The sequence below is a fragment of the Euleptes europaea genome, chromosome 6 (assembly GCF_029931775.1).
Source record: "Euleptes europaea isolate rEulEur1 chromosome 6, rEulEur1.hap1, whole genome shotgun sequence".
In the NCBI taxonomy this organism is placed as follows: Eukaryota; Metazoa; Chordata; class Lepidosauria; order Squamata; family Sphaerodactylidae; genus Euleptes; species Euleptes europaea.
In genome coordinates this window covers 89,252,215-89,273,494 of record NC_079317.1, presented here as the reverse complement: position 1 = coordinate 89,273,494, position 21,280 = coordinate 89,252,215, and the positions used below count along the sequence as shown (strand labels likewise).

Here is a 21,280-nt window from a genome sequence, read left to right as displayed (position 1 = left end):
ATAAGAAAAACAGCACGAAGGCTGAAAGATATACAATTTCTTAACTCATATTACAATACACCAATTACGTTTGACACCTTTATTGGTGTGTCATTGTGATATACTACACTTGCAGTGTTATTTACATTGTGTGTTTGTATTGTGATATGAATTAAATTGTATAACTTTCAGCCTTCGTGCTGTTCTTCTTACATTTGAGACTACCTGGAGGTTGGCAACCCTATCTGAGGCTCAAACCCTATTACGTCGCAGCGGCGATTAAAGGTGGTTTGAGAACTTCCGGGAAGCGTCCCCCTAACCGCGTTCCGCCACGACGGAAACCGAAAGGTTCATTCCTAGAACCAGGCAGGCGGCTTTTCTGAGCCGTAAGCCGCGCCTGCCTACAGCGACGCCGCATGAGACGCCGGAAATGACGTCAGGGGACGGAGACGGCCGGAAAGAGCCGTTGGAAGCGGGGCCGGGCTTCCTGTTTGTGCGGGAGCTGGAGTTGGCGAGCGGGGAGGGCGGCGCGGGCGTGTGACGGGGGGCGGCCTGTAGAGGGGGTTGGGTGAGGAGCGGCTTGGGCCTCCCGGTGTCGGGAGCGGTGTCGGCCGCCGCCATGGCCTTGTCGGAGGGGCAGCTCAAGAAAATGCTCGGCAAGGTAAGGCGAGAGCGGTCGGTCGGTCGGTCGGGGCCCGCCCCTCCGAACCGACTCGCCTCGCAGCCTGGGTTTCACCAACGGTCGCCGCCTCTCGGTGTTGAGGCCGTGAATCACGACGCCTTTTCTCCTGGCGGATGGAGGCGGGAGGGGCGGGGCGATGCCCTGGGCGAGCTTCCTTGTTGCAGGTAGTCGAACCTTCCCCTGTTCCTAAAACCTGGAGAAAGTGAGAGTGAGGCCGTTTGTGCACGGGAGGTTTCGCCTTAGATTTGCCACTCTTTCGATTTTGTAATTTTTTTATTCCCCCCCAAAATCATTTCATATTCCATTATACGTAGCCATTGATTGATTATATTGTAGCAGTGTTTTCTTATCTTATAAAATGTAAATTTCTTTAACTTCCCCTCTCCCCTCCTCTATCTCTTTATTATCATTGTTGCTCTCTTTGTAATTATTGTCTAATTCTATTATGACAGATCATCCGTATCCCCTACAACAAATCAGAATTAGATCAAAATAAATTTCTTAATATCACATTCAAACAGAGTCATTTGTCCATGCCTCCCATTCAGTTGCAAATTCATTATCGTCTTTTTGATTTATTGAAGATTTGCCACTCTTTCGATGCACGTCGACGCTGACCTGGATGGCCCAGGCTAGCCTGATCTCGTCAGATCTCAGAAGCTAAGCAGGGTCAGCAAGGGTTAGCATTTGGATGGAGACCACCAAGGAAGACCAGGGTTGCTGTGCAGAGGAAGGCACTGGCAAACCACCTCTGTTAGTCTCTTGCCATGAACCCCCCCCCCAAAAAAAGGGGTCGCCATAAGTCAGCTACGACTTGACGGCACTTTACACACACACACAGATGCACGTTCTCCCCGCCCCCCCCCATCCGATTTCTCAAAACTCTGCACGGGGGCTTATTGTTGAGTTTTTGAGAATACGGATGGGGAAAATGTGCATCTAAAGAGTGGCAAATCCAAGGCAAAAAAAAAACCCCGTGCGTAAATGGCCTTAATCCTTGGGGGTTACCGCACTTTGTATTCCCAGCGATGTATTAAGAGTTTGAACATGTTATAAAAAAAACATCGCTTTAAAAGGGTTTTTGGATACCACGGCTTATAAATGGTTGGAAGACGTCTTCACAGCTAAAGGGGCCAAACAAAGTGCGAACAGTATTTTTTATAACGTTTTCAAACTCTTAATACATCGGTGGGAATACATAGAAAGTGCGAACAGCATTTTTTATAACGTTTTCAAACTCTTAATACATCAGTGGGAATACCTAGGGGGTTACCGCACTTGTATTCCCAGCAATGTGTTAAGAGTTTGAAAACGTCTAAAAAATATTGTTCGCACTTTCTATGTATACCCACCGATGTATTAAGAGTTTGAAAACGTTATAAAAAATATTGTTCGCACTTTGGCCCCTTTAGCTGTGAAGACGTCTTCCAACCACTTATAAGCCGTGGTATCCAAAACCCCTTTTAAAGCGATGTTTTTTATAACGTTTTCAAACTCTTAATACGTCGCTGGGAATACAAAGTGCAGTAACTCCCCTAGTGCGGTAACAGCCCTTGTCAGTACTGGAATGGGATATGTCTAAATCCCTTGTAGCCCAAAATGTACCAGCGGGCAGCCAAATAGTTAAATAATCAAGTCTGCCCAACCTTGTCACTACCCACTACCTTCAACACTCAAATCCTTGTATTGGTTCTATAAGGCCTCCCTTGTTTGTTTTTTAAGTGTCTGGGTCACCTTGGTTCAGTCATACACTCGGCTTAATCTACCTCATAGGGTTGTTCTGAGGATAAAATGTAGGAAGGGAGAGCAAGGGTAGCTGCTTTGGGTCCCTATTTTGGAGGAAGGTGGAGTATAAGAGCCATTGTGGTGTAGTGGTTAAGAGCGGTGGTTTGGAGTGGTGGACTCTGATCTGGAGAACCGGGTTTGATCGCCCACTCCTCCACATGAGCGGTGGAGGCTAATCTGGTGAACTAGATTTGTTTCCACATGAAGCCAGCTGGGTGACCTTGGGCTAGTCACACTCTCTCAGCCCCACCTACCTCACAGGGTGTCTGTTGTGGGGAAGGGAAGGTGATTGTAAGCTGGTTTGAGTCTCCCTTAAGTGGTAGAGAAAGCCGGCATATAAAACCAACTCTTCTTCTTCTATAAATGAAGTAACTACATAAATGAAATGTTTTCTTAACAGGAAGCACAGATTTAATAAGGTGGCAGTAGGTGGTGAACATAAAAAAGCAACTTTTCCCCCACTCTGATGCCTCTGATATGCATGCTGCATTGCAACACTGAAAATGCAAGTCTATATGCTGCTCAAGATCAATGGATCAAGGAGCTTCGAAGGCATAAAGGAAAATGAAAGTATTCCTGTTAACAAACTTAGTGCTACACTTAAGTATATTGGAATGTAGTGGAAACATCAATCCTCATTGCAGGAAAACTGCTGCTATCATTGTAGGCCCTACAGTGCCAGTGCCTATGGTTAGTTCTTATCCCATGATACATGTATTTAAGTAAGTATCCTATCATGTTAATTTTAAGCAGATGTACCTGGAAGCAAGTTCCATTAATTTCAATGGAATTTAAATCTCAAATTATGTGTTAAGAACTGCAGCCTTAATTGCTGAGCTACAAGCAGGATTCTTCACAGAATCTTAAATACTATGATTTCAGGGTTAGTTAAATTATTTTTATCCCATACTTTTAGCTGTGTATGCTCCTGAGGAAATTTATATTCTCATCTTAGTCCTTTAATTAATTCATTATAGGTTCACTTGGCAAGTAGATTAGGAAGCCTGCTAATTAATTTGCTAAAAGTTGAATTAATAGAAGTATGCATAGCACAAAAATGCAGTATTATCTAAATAGAAACCTATGATTATTATAACCTCCAATAGAGAATTCAGACTGAATGTGAGTTGGGATAGTTTCTTACTTTTGTACTTAGAATTATGAATAAAAGTTTGTAGATAGTGGCTAGGCCACTTCAACAAAAACAAGGACTAAGATTCTGTTTTTTGGAGATTCACCATGCTATCAATTTCTTGATAAACTCAGTCAGAATATTGGAAGTTGTTTAAGAGCATTCTAAATTTGTTGTATAGTGGTTCATAGAATCATAGAATTGGAAGGGATCACCAGGGTCATCTAGTCCAAACCCCTGCACAATGCAGGAAACTCACAACCACCTCCCCCACACACACCCAGTGACCCCTACTCCATGCCCAGAAGATGGCCAAGATGCCCTCCTTCCCATTAACTGGTTGGTGGAATTTGATTGGTATTCATACTCTTTTATTATGATATCCTGGAGGTATGGGCCATCTCCCATTATCTTCAAGGAAACAAATATATTGGTTGGTTCTTGTGGGTTATCCGGGCTGTGTAACCGTGGTCTTGGTATTTTCTTTCCTGACGTTTCGCCAGCAGCTGTGGCAGGCATCTCCAGAGGAGTAACACTGAAGGACAGTGTCTCTCTGTGTCAAGAGACACTGTCCTTCAGTGTTACTCCTCTGAAGATGCCTGCCACAGCTGCTGGCGAAACGTCAGGAAAGAAAATATCAAGACCACGGTTACACAGCCCGGATAACCCACAAGAACCAATGAACTCTGACCGTGAAACCTTCGACAATAAATATATTGGTAATGAATCATCAAGACTGTTGATTTGTGTGCGATATTATCATATTGCTAGCTGATGCTGTACAGTTTCACTACATTACTAGCTCAGAAACCACAGTCTGTGTTCTAACTGCAAAGGAAATCCTATGTTGGCAATGTTTCCTTTGACAGCAGCTTGCTGAAAAGAGATGGTGGCTCAGACACACTAAGCAACAGGGAGGTCGCTTAGGTACAGAGCTAGAATTGTTAAAGGTAGGGAGCAGGAGTTTGAAGAAAGGGTAGGGTGAAAGGATGGATTTACATAGGACCAATCTGGAAGAAAGAAGATAATGGGTATATATGTTTATTTACAGATAATGTATACCTGCTTGAAGCTTCACACCTTATTTTTGTTAGTTGAGTAAAGTTAATTCAGCATGGATAGTAAAGATTTCTAAGCTGCTAAATTGTAATACACACAAATTTAGTGTATAGAATAGTCCGTAGGAGTCCTAACACGACTTGGGCTTGTTGAGGTGCTACTTTACTTTACTATTTAAGGTGCTACTGGACTCTTGTTCTTTTCTACTACTTGGGCTTGTTGAGTAAATCATGATTAGGATTGTACACTAAGGTGCTTCTGAAGAGCTGGAACATGTACCCTTTGCATTCATTTACAAAGATGCTTGGTTTGTTTGTACAACTGCTTCTGTTTTCTTAGAGATGAAACGTAGAGTATTGGATTGGGGTTTTTACTATTTCCGTGTGGTGTTGATCTTTACCTTTCCCCCCCAGTACAAGTACAGAGATTTAACTGTTCAAGAAACTGTCAGTGTTATTACCCAGTACAAAGACCTTAAGCCTGTAATGGATGGATATGGTAAGTTAATTATCCCCTGTGTTTTTCATATATCGTGTAGTATGGGCACTGAAAGTTAGCCAGCCTTTGGCAGCTTCTTGATTAGTGACAAAATAATTATTTGCCATGTTGCGCGTTGGCAACTTTTGTGTTGCAATAGGAAATGTTGAAATTGAGCTGTATTCATTAAAATGACACAGGAACATCTTCCTTGTCAGTGCAAAAATGCTCACGTAACCTGGACTTGGAGCCCACCTTAAGCAGGAGAGGTTCTGATGATGAGAGATAATTGCTGACTTCCCTCTCATTGCAGCTGCTTTGTGTTGTGTAAGTTTTTGTCCACATGGGGCCCTTTATTTTGGTGCTCACAAGCATCTACAGGGGATAGAAGGTGGGCGAAATCCTCCAGTGCCTTCTGCTGGTGCTGCATGGGGTCTTACCTTATGTTTTGTTTGTTTGCTTTAAATTTTTGTAGGCTTTCTTAATGATATCTTGACAGTTGTTTCTGTTTTTACAAAAAAAAAAAAAAAAACAACCCTGTTCCTAAGCACAGTACTTGGCACCATGAATAACCTGTACTATATTTGTCCCTTTGTCCTTGAATGTATGGGAATGATTTACCATAGTAGGAAAAAGCATGGAATTACATCCATTTCTCAATATTTATTGTCCTCCAGGGTGCTTGATCGTACATAATACGCAAATAATTTTTTGAGATCTCTCTGTGTGTATAATATACATATCATTTCTGTAACATAACTGCAAAATGAATAAACTGTATAATTTCTTTTCAGTTTTTAATGATGGCTCATCAAGAGAATTGATGAGCCTTACGGGAACCATTCCTGTGATTTACAGAGGTATGAGTGTGCCTTGTTTGTAGATTACCTGAAATGACTGTAAACCGAATTCCCACCATAATTTCTTCCCCATACTCCTCTTGTTTTGTGACTAGTATGTTCTACTATGATATTGGGGGGCATCTGTGGCTCAGTGATAGGGCATCTGCTTTGCATACAGACGGTCTTAAGTTTAATCTCTAGCTTCTCTAGCTTCTCTGGGTTTGTTTGGTTTTTTAAAAGAAAGGATCAGTTAGTAGAAAGGATCAGTTAGTAGGTAATGTGAAACCATGGAGAACAACTGCCAGTCAAAGCAGGCAATACTAACCTTGACGGAATAGTGCTCTGACTCAGTATAAAGTGGCTGCATGTGTCTGTGTGATATAGATGTGTTGATGTGTACAGATGTCCAAACTTTGTTGTAATTATCTTTCATAAGTCAATAATTGTAACGAATAAAAGATAGCCTTACCGATTTCATATTTGCTATTTAGCATTAATAATATAAGACCTCAAGCAAGAGAGACTAGAGAGGTTTGTGCATATCCTCACATGACTTACAGTGCATTCCTAAACAGTTACTCCCTTCTAAGGCCATTGACTTCAGTGTTAGCTTAGTCTAGTAAATCAGTTTTTATAGATTTGTCTGCAATGTGTATCATGCTTAGAAAAAATAATTCATTGTTTTTTAAACCTCTTTAGGCAGCACATACAATATCCCAATTTGCCTGTGGTTGCTGGATACATACCCATTCAATCCTCCCATCTGTTTTGTTAAACCCACTAGTTCAATGACCATTAAAACTGGGAAACATGTTGATGCAAACGGAAAGATATATCTTCCATATCTACATGAGTGGAAGCATGTAAGTATAATTTTATAGTTCTTAAAATTAGTCTGGGATTTATTTCACCATTTAAGAATTACCACTTCATGTTTTAAAATGAAAACATGGATTAATTGCGCATAAATTAATGAATTGTGTGATACAGATATTAGGTTAGAGCCCGTAAACCTCAAGTGTAATTGTTTCCACTGACACTAATCTTTCCAACTTCCCCATTCCCCCAACAGCCTCCCTGAAAACCTGGTGTTGTGGGTTGTGGAAAATTCACAGTGTCCCATAATATAGGAGTGCAGTGAGGAAGGGGGAAATCAGGCAGAATTGCTGCTTTGCTAGCAGTGTCTGTCACATAAGAGGTTCCATTAACAGGAAGAGGAAGTAGGGAGTATTTTGCCTGATTCCTACTCCTCACTGCAGCCCCACTGTGCTCTCTGATATTTTGTCTATAAGGTTTTTGTAACTTCCAGCATCATAAATCTGACTCCAGAGAATAATACTTGACCAGTAAGAATACTTTTGGAAGTATCACGGTGGGTTGCTGGGGGAAGGGGGAGGAATGAAAGAGTTCTATCTGCAAGGATCATCTGCTCACTGTTTGTAGGATCACAATTCAGTGAGCCACTGAGCAATTGTAGTGTGTTAGATTTTTGGTCCCCTGTATGTAATGTTTTGGTGCAGCTGTATGCTTTAGTATTATTTAACCATTGCTACAGATTGAGCCCCATGGCACAGAGTGTTAAGCTGCAGTACTGCAGTCCAAGCTCTGCTCATGACCTGAGTTCGATCCCGACGGAAGTCGGTTTCAGGTAGCCGGCTCAAAGTTGACTCAGCCTTCCATCCTTCCGAGGTCAGTCAAATGAGCACCCAGCTTGCTGGGGGTAAAGGGAAGATGACTGGGGAAGGCACTGGCAAACCACCCCGTAAAAACAAAGTCTGCCTAGGAAATGTCGGGATGTGACGTCACCCCATGGGTCAGGAATGACCCGGTGCTTGCACAGGGGGGCCTTTACCTTTTTACAGATTTTGCGCAGGTAAAACCAATAAGATATCACATCAGTATAAAACATTCAGAGTTAACAAGACAGATTGCCATGGCGGTTTAAAAAAAAAAGCCCAAACAAAACTTTCATAAGTAGCCCACAAATTCCTTATGAAATAAAACTGGATTTCTGAAATACGGCTTGAAAAAGTGCCCCTCAGGACCTCTTCAAGCAGTCAAAGATCTAGATCTGTGCACAAGATAACACTCTGACTTGAGGGCATTTCCCCCAAAAAAATCTGCTGCAAGGGTAGTAATTGAGAGATGTGGTTCTCAGCTCATGAAGGATTTTAAATATGTGAAACAGTGTCTTAAATTGGGCCTGGACTACAACAGGTAACTAGAGCACTTGTTTAAAAGCTAGGTTAATATAATGATGCCGAGCCCCAGCCAAAAGGCAGGCAGTTGTGTTTCTCACCAGCTGTAGCTTTGGAGTTGTCTGAGGGTCGGCCCATGTAGTCTGGTCTAGGAGTTATGGAGACATGGGTTATCATACTTTAGCCTGGGAGGGAGGGTAACGTCTAAACAAAAGGTTACCTGAAAGAAGACGTCAGAGCAGCAGCTTGCTTTTCCAGGAACAAAGATGGATTTGGAAGAGCCCCATAGCTCTTCCCCTTGACCATCCAAGGTCACCTTCACTCCATTCAAGATGCACTGTGCGATTTTAATTGGCTATGCTAAATTCTCTTTACATCTGTAGGCTGTATTCTACATTCTGTAGGCATGTATTCTACATTCACAGTATAATGAACTTGAACGGCAGGCCAGAGGAAGTACAGCGAACCAAACGCAGTCCTCTCTAGCCATCTAGTCCATTGTGTGGTTGCATAGTTGTGCTGGTGCACTGAATGGAGACTGTTCTAGGTCATAGGTTGTTTACTGTAGCTGAAAGACAGTGGAAAGGAAAAAAGTGGATAAAGGACCAATAAATAGGGCACATGGAGTGATAATGTGCCCACTGCATTTCAGTGGTTTTTACAAGTTGACCAATCATTGAGTAATGGCATGTTTTCCAAGGTCATTCTGAAGGTGATTGGAGGAGTAAAGCAAGGCTTAACCCCCTTCCTTGTTGGACACAAAAATACATAAAATATTTTCGAAACCACTATTCCTAATTATAGGGAGTTGGACCCAAATCACTGCAATCTGGTCTTTTCTGCTGCAGCTCACTGAGGCCTCCCTGGGAAATTCTTTTCCTGGGGTTTAAGCGGACCCTGGGGAATAGCATGGGCTGCAGTGGAAGGTATGGGGGGTGGAAACAGCTAAAATCACTTTTCTATGCCAGGGGAAGTGCTGTTATGCTAGCTAAACAGCAACTTTGGGTACATCCCCCAAAGTTTAAGGATTCTGTCTGGTGCTCAGCAACATCCTACTCTGATATCTTTAATTAGCCTTGTTTCCAGACAATGATGTGGGAAACAGTAAAATTTCCTTCATGGTAGGAGGTATGGCGTTGTGTTTTAATGTGCCTTCCCAGTGTTCCCCTATTCTGATTTTAGTGTTTGAGAACTCTCTAGGAATTACTTCGAAATCTTTTTTATTTTCTATGTATATAAAAAAGCAGGCTATTGTAATCCCAAGATCCTTGGTCTAGTTTATGAAGTTTTTGTGCTGTGTCTTTTAAAGAAGAGGGAAAAGTCTGCTCTGCTTCAGTACTGAGCACCAGCTTGCAGTTGTTGGACAACATCATTGCCAGTCATGGTCAGCATCGGCAATTTGTGTAGCTCATTGAACAGAGCTTGGTTTCTCATTAGTACTTTCCAGAGAGGTGTTACCCTTTTAATTTTGACAGTTCGCTCTTGCCAGCTGAATTGGCATAAAACACGGCTGAAACCTATAAATAAAGAGAAAAAATAGCCAACTGACGCTCAGTGGCTAAGTGGTAAGATGTTGCCATTGTTAATGGACAGTTAAGCTACCTTTGGATGGAGAAAAGAATAACATGCTTTGATCTGCTCTTCCCCTAGCCACAGTCTGATTTGATAGGACTGATTCAAGTTATGATTGTGGTGTTTGGAGAGGAACCCCCTGTCTTTTCTCGACCTACGATTTCAGCATCCTACCCACCTTACCAGGCAACAGGACCACCAAACAGTAAGCTAATTATGCCCAATTATACATATGAAAAAGCCATAACAAAAGCAAGGAAATCAATAGCTGGGTTTTTTGGAAAGATTCTAATAATTGTGACATTTGTCTGTTCTGAAAGTTAAACAAAATGAGATGAAAGAGAGAGAGGATCTCTCGTGGTTTTTATAAAATCTGATTTGCATATGATAAACCTGTCTTTTTTTCTTCTGCAGAACTTTTAAAAATGTGTATAATGTTTATTTGATAACATGTTACATTCATCTTTCTGTTGGAGAGTCCATATATCAAAACAAATAGAAAAGCGTCTTTATAATAATGTCCAAATCTCTGAATTCAAGCAGAAGTCTCAAACTGATAATGCCCAAGGCTTGATACTATTCCAGTGGTTTATGAATAGGAGCCATATTTGTGTGAATAGTTTCTGTGCAGATAGTCTCTTCTCTTTGCCTAAATGTTTTAATTTATCCATCAACATAATATGCCAATGTCTCCTGAGCCAAGACTCAACAGAAAGGCTGTTCTTTTGATTCCAGTGCTTGGCCACCAACATCCTTGTTGGCGAGATCAAATTACTTTAAAAGTACCCATGTTTTCTCTCCCATCTGCGGTTCCATCTGACCAAACAAAATGAGCATTGAAGTTCACTCCACCTCCTCTCTTATTATGTCACTCAAAATCCTACAAATCTTTCACCAAAAACTAGAATGAGCCAGGCAGCTCCCCCATAAATGGATACGGGATCCTTTGTCTGTGTGCATCGCCTGCATTGATCTATTGTATTATTGACCGTCTTGTTTATTCTAACAGGTGTAGTACCATCTTAACATAAGTTTTAACCAATTTTCTCTAATATTGATGTTTATTGAGGTATGCGAAATATAGATTTCCCCCCATTTTTCAATTGGTGTAACCTGGCTCAAGTCTGCTTCCGGTCTAGATCTGTAAACTGGATCTCTGTACTCCAGTTCAATAGAATATTATAGAATTTTGCCAGGAGTCCTTTAGAAGACCCTGAGTATGTCATAACTTTCTCAAAGACATTCAAAGATCTAAAATATCCTCCTTTTGGCTGACTGCTTTCTAAGGTACATTGGTCTTCTGCTGAAATGGTTAATATTTTGCAGGATCATATCAAAGAGCAGGCTCCTTTTTAATAATGTTTTACCTGTCTCTTAGAGCAGGAGAAGAATTTTTGTTCATTACCCTAATTCCCCCCCCCCCGTTGACCATGAAGGGTAATTGCAAGATGTGCAGTTTCTGTTAGCTAGGTTTTGTCTAAATGGTTAAGTTAGTAGAGAACTCTAATCTTTAGGGAATTTACTGTGCTGCAATCTTACCAACTGGTTGTCACCTAACATGGATTATGGTTTTTGCAAGAATTTCATTGTGCTGGCTGTAGATTGAATCCTATCAGCTTTCCCACCAGTTCAAGAGAGGTGAGAGTGGTCTTGCACAGTTCCCCTCCTCCTCATGATCCCTATCTGGGTGGGTCCCATGGCCCCCTGCATAGCGTTTTCAGAGTCAAAATGGGTCTCTCTTGCGCTAGCAGAAACAGCTAGTAAGATCCAACTCATTGTTTGTCAGAGATGCATTTGTATATTTATGCTAGCAAGTATCTTAAATCAGCAGCAGAAACCTTGGGGTAGTTTGAATTCATTGCTGTCTCTGCCACTGGGACGTAGGAATATCTGCCCCATTCAGTTTTTAGAAGGGAAGTTCACAGGGCTACATTATACTAAATATTAACACTACCAGTAGGTGTCAGTCAAACATAGATTGCTTGTAAGAAGTTTTGCTGTTTAGTTATCTGGATTTGCAGCACTCAAAAGCCCCAATTTAAATGCTGAAATATGTCTCTATGGCAGCTTACACTGGGGAGGTGTTTAAAGAATGCTTCAACTCACATGGTATAGGCAAAAACAAAGCAACTGAAGTGTATCATGCTGGGGACTCTTGTAGATGGGCAGGCCATTCCTGAAGAGTGGGGTAGATAGTTGATAGCTGGGGACGGCGCAGCCGTGCCGCCTACTGAGAGGCTTCCCAGCTGGAAAAATAGAATTTAAAATACCTTTTCACAAAACCCCTGTGAAGCTGTTCCATCGAGTTTCACGGGGCCACACCAGCTATTTTGCTGGCATAGCAACACTGCAGTATAGAGGAGCATTCCTGAGCTGAAAGGGGTTTGGGAGCTGATAATGTCAGCTCCACCCCTAGGAACGCCCACCGGCACAGGCACTTGCTTCCGGGATTTTACTGCCCATGTGGGGATGCCGGCAGCTGAGACCCGCGCTGAGGCCCCCCACACCTGCGACTACCATTTATCACGGCACAAAGTGGTCCAGATGTCAGCATATAGTTATGCCAGCTCCTATGGTGCTTTGCTCCCCCCTTCAGGATTGCATGGTCAGGGGTGTATTGGGAGCCATGCAGGAAGCTTTGGGGAACCAGACTGAGTTTCTGGGTCACTCGTTACCTATCCTGAATAAGCGTTCTGAGAAAGGCTTTTTACAATTGCTTAATGATGTCTAATAGAAGTCTATGGACTTTATCAATATTATTATACAAATAGTTGCCTGATATACCTGATATGATCTTGGATTGTTAAAATATCCATTGTTGTTGTGCTTAGCTTCCTACATGCCAGGTATGCCAAGTGGAATGTCTTACCCCCCAGGACCACCTCCCAACTCAAGGTAAACTGTGGTTTGTTAAATCTGTTTATGCAATATGAAATGTTTCCAATAACTGGAATATGCTGTGATGTGCACTTTCTGAGATTGAGACTATTAGCCTTTACAAGAGTAATGTTAGGAGTTTCCTTGAAGTTGTTATTCTCAGACTAGTTTCATCTGGTCTTAAAGGACAAGTCAGTTTTCACGTTATCTAAACATGAAAGTAAGTATGAAAATAAAAGCAAGTGCACTTATTTAACTATTACATTGAAATCGGTGAATTTAAGGACTGGTAGTAAATAATTGCAGATCAGTCCTACAGCTGCTTTGCCTGCTTATTCAATTTAAGCCCATCTCAAAAGTTCTGGTTATTACCTTTAAAGCTCTTATTGGCCAGAGCGCACAAAAACACTGCCTATTCCAATATACATATGCCCATTTATTAAGATCTCTCTCTGAAACCCTCTTCAGTCTCCTTCCATTATCAGAGGCAAGGCAAGTAATAACAAGGGTGCACGCTTTCACTTATGGCACGACAATTATGGAATGCCCTCCTGGTCTGTTTACCTGGGTGCTGAGCTTTGTAAACTTTGGGTGCCAAACGAGGGCTCGTTTACCCAGGCATTTTGGGTGTAATCCTATGATCCCGTTGGGATCTTTTCTGCATTCCCGCTCCCCCGAGCAGTCCCATTCAACCTCGGGAAAGTTGATTCCCAGGGTTGTGTGGCCATGTCACTATTGAACAAAAGAAGCTGCCTTATACTGAAGCAGGCCATTGGTCTATCAAGGTCAGTGGCCTTCCGCTCTTCTACTGTTGGATTTCAGGATGCAAGCCTGGGGCCTTTTATTGGTTAATTTTTACAGTATGTTTGTGTTCTTATTATATACAATATTTTGTATTATGTAATTCTCCTTAAGAGCCTGCATTGGCCGAGCAGTGTGGAATATAAATGTTTCCAATAAACATACAGCAAAGGCAAATGTAAACTATCATGAGTGTAAAGCCTTTCCTTTTAAAATTCCTATGCTGAGAGGGCTGCTTTACAACACTATTCATTTGTTGTATTCAATAAAACAGAGGTTTATTTGGTAATTATTTTAATAGAAGTAATATTTTTAAAAATGTAGTATACTTTAAAGCGGGTATTTTTTTCGTGTTGTTTAAATGTAAGGGCAAAAAACAAAGGCGCTGAAAACGTGAAACTAATTTTCGCACACACACAAAATTGTGCCCGATATGCCCCGGCTGTCCACTATTTCAACAGAATTTAACTCTCATTCGGGAGGGGCACTGGAGCACTTCGTCATTACTTATTATTCCAGATCAAATTGGCCGTTATGATACCCATTCCACCATGTGGGACGAGACCTATAAATAAGAATTCTGCTTTTGGTTTTGATTTGATCTGCCCAGCCAATCAGGTCAATTAATAACTTGATTTTTTTTGTTTGGCTCATTTTGTATATTTGTGGTTTTCTGTCCGTCTCCAGCTTACAGATCAGTAAACCATAACTGTGCTCCCTCACACAATTCCTATGAATAATCCCCTGAAAAACACTGTTAACGACTTTGGAACTATCGGGCTTGCAGTGACATCCATCCATTGTTGTTAATTTTATGAAGCAATGAGTCTTTAAAAGTGGAAAATTTATTTAAGAAATACTATTGGTATGTCTTTCCTTCCCTCCTTTCAAGTGGTTATCCAAGCTATCCCTATCCTCCCCCTGGTGGACCATTTCCAGCAACAACTAGCACACAGCACTACCCTTCCCAGCCTCCTGTCACTACTATGGGTGAGTAGCTTTGGAAGTGCCATCATTTCAGTGATAAAGAGAGTGAGTTTTCTAACTGAATTCATGCTCCAGAAATCATAGTTGTCAGAGCACTGAATGTATCATTTTCATCACTAAAATTTGTAAGTAAGGGGTATTGAAGAATGTGAATCAAAAGTATAGTGTTTGTATACAAATATATGATTATATTACATACCTATCCTTGCTCTTCTGGCTCTGTTGATTCATTAGCTCGTGCCCTCTTGGAATGCCGCTTTTATGAGGAGCTCCGATCACGTTATATCTCTCCCCTTTTAACATATAAATCTAATGCCTCTGTGTCCGACATGATGCCTTTTTTATTAAGTGACAGGGATCCCAAGGCTACATTGTCAGTGGCAAGATTTATTTCAGTCCTTATATCCCTCGAACATGAGATTTATGCGACTCAAGATCAATGGATCAAGAGGCTTCTAAGGGATAAAGGAAAGGATTGTATTACATTTTAGTCATTATAGCTTTTTTTGTTTATTGAGGTAAAGATCAATTCTTGATGACCTGTGCTGATTTGGGCTTTGAGATTTCATGTTTATCGCATTGCTCTGTGTAGTGAAATTCTCATGACTGAAAATACAATGGCAGCAGGTCAGAAAGGCATAGCATTCAGAAGGCAAATGAAATTCAACTTTTTTGGATTGGATCCAGTGGAACTTTCCCTGCCCTCCCCTTCCCTCAGTTGGCTGCAGTCAGGTAAAATTACTGACTCCTCATTACAAATCCCCCCCCAAGTACTGTGGTGCATATTGTTCACGAGGGTTCATAAACCCTCAGAGGGTTTGGATGACAGGCTGCTGGAAGAAGGTGGGGAAGTATGCACTCCACCAGCTCATTTTGCCGGCTTTTCTACTGCATCCAGCTCTTCATGGTCACCAGAAGGGCTGGTATTGCTTTACTCTGCTCTGGTTAGACCTCAGCTAGAGTATTGTGTTCATTTTTGGCCACCGCAATTTAAGAAAGATGTAGACAAGCTGGAACGTGTCCAGAGGAAGGCAACAAAGATGGTGAGGGGTCTGGAGACCAAGTCCTATGAGGAAAGGTTGAAGGAGCTGGGTTTGTTTAGCCTGAAGAGAAGACTGAGAGGGGATATGATAACCATCTTCAAGTACTTGAAGGGCTGTCATATGGAGGAAAGTGCTGAGTTGTTTTCTGTTGCCCCAGAAGGTTGGACCAGAACCAATGGGTTGAAATTAAATTAAAAGAGTTTCCCTCTAGACATTAGGAAGAATTTTCTAACAGAGCGGTTCCTCAGTGGAACAGGCTTCCTCGAGAGGTTATAAGTGCTCCTTGGAGGTTTTTAAGCAGAGGCTAGATGGCCATCTGTCAGCAATGCTGATTCTATGACCTTAGGCAGTTCATGAGAGGGAGGGCATCTTCTGGGCATGGAGTAGGGGTCACTGGGGGTGTGTGGGGGAGGCAGTTGTGAATTTCCTGCATTGTACAGGGGGTTGGACTAGATTACCCTAGTGGTCCCTTCCAGCTCTATGATTCTATGGTCTCTTTTGTTGGGTTGGTTTGTAATTATGAACTTTTAGGTGGTAAGCAGGTATTAAATTGTGCTGGCCAACACACGAAGAACTGTTACATTGAGGCAAATATCCATTTGGTCCCATGTGAAAATGCATGGTCATTGTAGAGTAGCTACAGATTAAGTGACAGTGCTTGTTACAGAATATTTACCCAATCATTTGCCATGTCAGCTCAGGATGATGCCATTGTTTTTTTCTGGTATGTCAGGCTACCATGGGCAGATATTTGACATATCCATCAGGATTTTATATAAAGTGTGCTTATCTATAAGTTCAAATTAGCAGATGTCCTCAAATTAACTTGGTTTTCATTATGGGTCATAGGTGCTGTAGAGAGTGCTTATCTATGTAATGAACTAAGTATTGCAAAACATTAACTCTCAGTCCCTTTTAGGGAGTTAGTCTTAAGATTTTCAAAGCAGTGACAACATCTGCAATATATAAAGATTATATGTAGCTGGTTTTGTCTCCAGCAAAGACGATTAATAAGCAAAACTGGAAAGTCCACGCAAAACACTGCACTATTTAGAAAGCAAAAAAAGGATGGGGTCTGTGGATGTGAGACTGGATGACTGCTTGCACGCTTTCCTGTGTATTCTGCAAGACCTCCACACCACTGGAGAACTGCTGCTGAGGACTAGGGGTGGCATAGGGGCTGTAGCTTGAAGGGGAGATCCACAGAAATCATCATAACCCCTGCATGAGCAGAAGTGCCTTCTGTTCCCACAAGGGCTGCCATTATTTGGACAGAGGGGGAATCTAACGCAAGCTTTCACATGAAGCTGCCTTATACTGAATCAGACCCTTGGTCCATCAAGGTCAGTAGTTTCTACTCTGACTGGCTGCGACTCTCCAGGCCCTTAATTGAGGTCTTACACACCACCTGGTCCTTTAACTGGAGATCCCAGGGATTGAATCTGGGACCTTCTGCATGCCAAGCAGATGCTCTACCTCTGAGCCACAGCCCCTCCTCCTTTCCCATGGATATTTTTTGTTGTCAAGCAAGAGAAAGTGTGTATGGAAACTGCAAAAATTCTTTTTACTTTTGTTGAAGAGTTGCAGGGAAAAGATAACACTGTTTTGTGAGGTTTAGTTTAGGAAGTTTGCAATGTTGTTTAGGAAGGTGCAAATTGCTTCTTTTCCAAATATTGTAATACACAGTCTGTAACTTCATTGGAGGCTTTATTCTTTTTATATTGATAATGTTTTGTTTTGAAAAGGAATTTTAAAAAATGGATATTGTGGAAACAGAAATAATGACTTCTGTCAGGAAAAGCAAGTGCCGGCATATGGCTACCCTATGAATTAATGACTTCCAAAACATCCTGTCATTAACAGCCTTGCTCAGGTCTTGCAAACTGAGGGCCGTGGCTTCCTTGATTGAGTCAATGCATCTCATTGAATATTGGGACTTAATAACCCCAGCTTTCTGTGATCTTTGGTCTACTTGAAAAAGTGTGTATTTCCTTAATAGCCACTAGATCTTTTGCTTGTTCATGGGAGAATGTGACAATCAGTATTCAAACATCAGTGTTCATGAACTGAGGAAATCAAGTCTATCAATCTCAGTTAAACGTTCTGTCAGGATCTAAATGTGTGTTGGCGACTTCATCTCTACAGGTGGCAATGGCTTTTATTTGTTCTTGTAAGCAGTCAAAAAGGGACATGACCACGGATTCCTTTTCATTGAGGTTTTTATCCAGGTGCAGGCATTTTTACCAGTAAAATCATCTTGACAAAAGGTAAACTTTCTTCATACACCAGAACATTGCACAATTTCTGAAAAGATATCCAAGCCAAGAGTTTGTTGTGCAGATGATGCTTAAGCCATGTTCTTTAGGATGGAGGCATCTATGTCATGTTTTAGTGTGTGTGTTTTTCCCATGGAATAATAAAGGATAAGCTGCATTGAGCAAAGTATTCAGGAAGTTATTAGGTCACAAAATATACAAGCATTAATGTATGTTTGTTCTCTTAATAGCAGATGGCAGAAGAAAGCAGAAACAGGTATGGATTTGTGGTCATTCATATGTTTTCTGGGCAGAAAAACGGGCACTTGAGAGAAGCTTTGGCCCACAGTTGGGCATTCCATTGGAGGATGCCAAATTACACTGGCTAGGAAAGAGTGGCATGACATGGGATCAGTTAATGCCAACCCTCTTGCATAAACGGCGGCGTCTGTCAGATCCCGACATACTGGTGGTGCATCTAGGAGGAAATGACCTGGGGACAGCAAGTGATGTGGCTATCATAAACAGAATGAAGAAGGATTTAGGACATCTCAAGCAAATCTTCAGGAATAGCATTCTGGTCTGGTCCAATATTGTGCCCCGCAAAGTATGGAACCAAGAGGTGCCTCATAAGGTGATGGAGAAAAGCCGGCGAAGAGTCAACAGAGAGATCTGCTTCTTTATAAATGGTATTGGAGGGAGCGTGATCGAACACAATTCGCTTGTACCAGACTCCCCTGGATTGTTTCATCTGGACGGTGTCCTGTTGTCTGAAAGTGGCACAGATGTCTTCAACATGGATTTACTGAGTGTTTTGGAGACTTTGATCTGACTGGAGGAAGAATTACTGATGGAGGCTTTGTGTTAAATATGAATCTCTCTAGCTATCGAGGTCATTAGAAGAAGTTTGCAAACAATGTGGCAAAATGAGTTTGTGGACCCTGGAGTTGCCTTGTTAGATTGCTAATACAATTCGATATCTGTGGCACTGTCCTACAACTATTTCAGTAATATGTGCACCCATAGATTATATTTAAGTTTTGTGCAAGCTCCATTTAATATTTTTTGTGTTGGATTCAGTGCACTTTTCTTAGTTTACTTAGAGATACTGCCAAACAGTTTTACCCCGATTTTAATTTCACCCCTAAAAAATACTCAATGGATATAGCATAGTGATAACCACCCCCCAAAACATGATATTTAGAAAGTTGTTTCAGTGCTAGACATTGATACCATCATGTTTGCACTAAATTTTTTACAGTTTAGAACTTACTTTTTGAATGGGAGGGCAAGTAGGATTCTTTGGTTACTTTTTTTGAGCAGTGCTCATCACTTGAGTTACATGGACGAGGGTAGAGATGTTTGTGGTGGAAGTGGAAGGCAATGGGTTGGATCCTGTGCTTTGCAAGTGAACCTGTAGATCATCCTACCTCCTGCCCCGTCTTCTTGCTTGCAGCCTGCTGCACTTCCATAAATCCTGCACTAGATTGTCAGTGGGCCCTTGGGAACAGTTTAGTAGGGAACCTGTAGGTGGTTTGCCATGAGAGAAGGAAATAAACTGAAACGGCACACGAGCTGAAGTGTTCCTTGTATGAGCAACAACAAAAAAAGACATTGGACCCCCAGTCCAAGTATTTAAGCTATATTATTGTTATTAAAAGGGTTGGTCCAAGAGAACTTCCCTTGTTTGCATCTTTAATGGTTTGTGTTCATCAAGATGTTAAAGGTTTTAAGTATGGAGAGGTTCCCCAGTCAGAAGCTCTGCATGTGCTCCAGTGCACATGAGGAGCTTTTGCACATAGGCTGCTCTGTTCCTCTCCTAGAGAACAGAATCGTGCTTGCCAAAAGGGAAACAGTCATAGATTTGATTCCTCCATTGAGATATGTGGGGGGAAAGCGGTTTTGAGTGAGGGGCCTCATCATTAGCCTTAGAGCTCCTGTGCCTGGAAGAGCTTGTTGGGTTGGGTGGTGGACCTTAAGCGCTATTTAATTTTCTAGTTGCCACCACAGTACATTTTCTATAAACTGTCATCATACCATCCCAGGTAGAGGATTTTTGCAGTTTTAAGTGACAGGTGCTATGTAAATAATGCTACTGCGGATCCACTTCCCTGAAGTAACACATTTTGTGTGTCTACTTCCTAAGCACTTGGTTTCAGTAGAGGCGTTGCAGTTGAGAAGGTGACTGCAGAGACAGCATTTTTTAAAAATTCAAAATACGCCAGGGAGAGGTGAGCTGTATTATATGTTAAAATATATGAAGTTGATTTTCTGCCTGTCCTTTAACTGTTTGACAGTGTCTCTTTAAAGCAGTCATGCTGCATGTTGCTTTGGCACTGCTGGATCATCTTTTCCTGGAAAATGGCCGAAGGCTGTATCAGTTTGTATAATCTTATAAACATTTTTACTTATCAATTTAAGTGCTTGCCAGGAAAAGTTCAAAGTACAGAGAAGTGTTGACACATTATTTTTTAAAAAACTTACCAGAGAAAAAGGATATAATTGTTCAAGAATCTCTCTGGTATCACTGCTTGATTTAAACTCCTACCATTAAGATACGTGATCCTTATTAAGTTTAAGAATAGTACCACTTATAGGGGGGGTACGTTTAAAAGAAGTCACACAAGATCATATCCCTGTGTGCTCGATAGTAAATTTCATGTAGATCACTTTTATATGAGACGGTGCCTCTTAAAAGTGCATATCTTTTGAACACCGCTCATAATAGGACCTTTCTAAGTTTCTATATACTGGCTGGACATACTGTCTTTTCTGTCTTACTGATATTGGACAGTGGTTTTGATTAATCAGTTCAATTTGTGTAACTTGGTGATTTGTGTGTTGAAAATAAAGTAGTAGCCTTTATTTGTAGTCCTCACGTGGTATGTTCATAAACCAGTTAGTACTGAATAGTGTGATTTACTTTTCTTGTAGGACTTCTTGAGGTAAGATATTGTTTGGGCTTCTAACCTCGCTCTGCTGATAATGCCACCCACTCCACCATCAGGCATAACCTGAAATGATGACAATTTCTCCAACTAGTTTAAACTTAATAATAACAGTACCCATGAATGAGCTGCAGTCACATGGAATATTAAAGCAGATCTTACTATTGATACCAGAGTTTAATGATCCCCACTCATGACCGAACACAGTTTTTGAGGTTGAAGTGTGAAGTCACTGAGTCGAGTACAGTGTGCCGTACTTCTTGAAAAAGAAGTACAGTGTGCCGTACTTCTTGAAAAAGAAGTACAGTGTGCCGTACTTCTTGAAAAAGAAGCAGCAGGAATCCGTGTAAAGTTTGCTTTGATGTTTTCGTTAGCTGAATGTCTCTTCTCTTGCTTGTATTTAACAACATGCTTTGAATTAGCAAGATGGTATTCTAAAGCATTGGGTCTTGTTGAAAGCTTTCTGAACACTTGTATCTAGCAACATGAGCAGTAACATCAGATCTTCGGTTTGCAGCTACTTGATCCTATGGAGGTAAGTAGTATCGTTATGCAGATAGGGTGGGATCTCTTTAAAATACTGGGGGAAAGTTGATGTTAGAATTCTTTTGCCCTCTAGGTATATAGCAAGTCTGGGTTCACT

General features: G+C 41.4%; 1 protein-coding gene across 3 annotated transcripts in view; it reads left to right on the top strand.

Moving 5' to 3' along the window:
* The first annotated feature begins 586 nt into the window (after positions 1 to 586).
* Positions 587 to 21,280, top strand: part of TSG101 (tumor susceptibility 101) — a 32,323-nt gene continuing 11,629 nt past the window's right edge. Inside the window, exons 1-8 of one of the 3 annotated variants that reach the window (XM_056851630.1) lie at positions 587 to 640; positions 5,051 to 5,135; positions 5,909 to 5,974; positions 6,656 to 6,819; positions 9,805 to 9,931; positions 12,558 to 12,621; positions 14,297 to 14,394; positions 17,944 to 18,649. In XM_056851630.1, the coding sequence (XP_056707608.1) occupies positions 599 to 640; positions 5,051 to 5,135; positions 5,909 to 5,974; positions 6,656 to 6,819; positions 9,805 to 9,931; positions 12,558 to 12,621; positions 14,297 to 14,394; positions 17,944 to 18,521 (1,224 nt within the window). In that variant the 5' untranslated portion in view covers positions 587 to 598 and the 3' untranslated portion in view covers positions 18,522 to 18,649. Of the gene's footprint in view, positions 641 to 5,050; positions 5,136 to 5,908; positions 5,975 to 6,655; positions 6,820 to 9,804; positions 9,932 to 12,557; positions 12,622 to 14,296; positions 14,395 to 17,940; positions 18,650 to 21,280 lie in introns of those variants that run through there. The other 2 variants (XM_056851629.1, XM_056851631.1) reach the window with 2 other exon arrangements.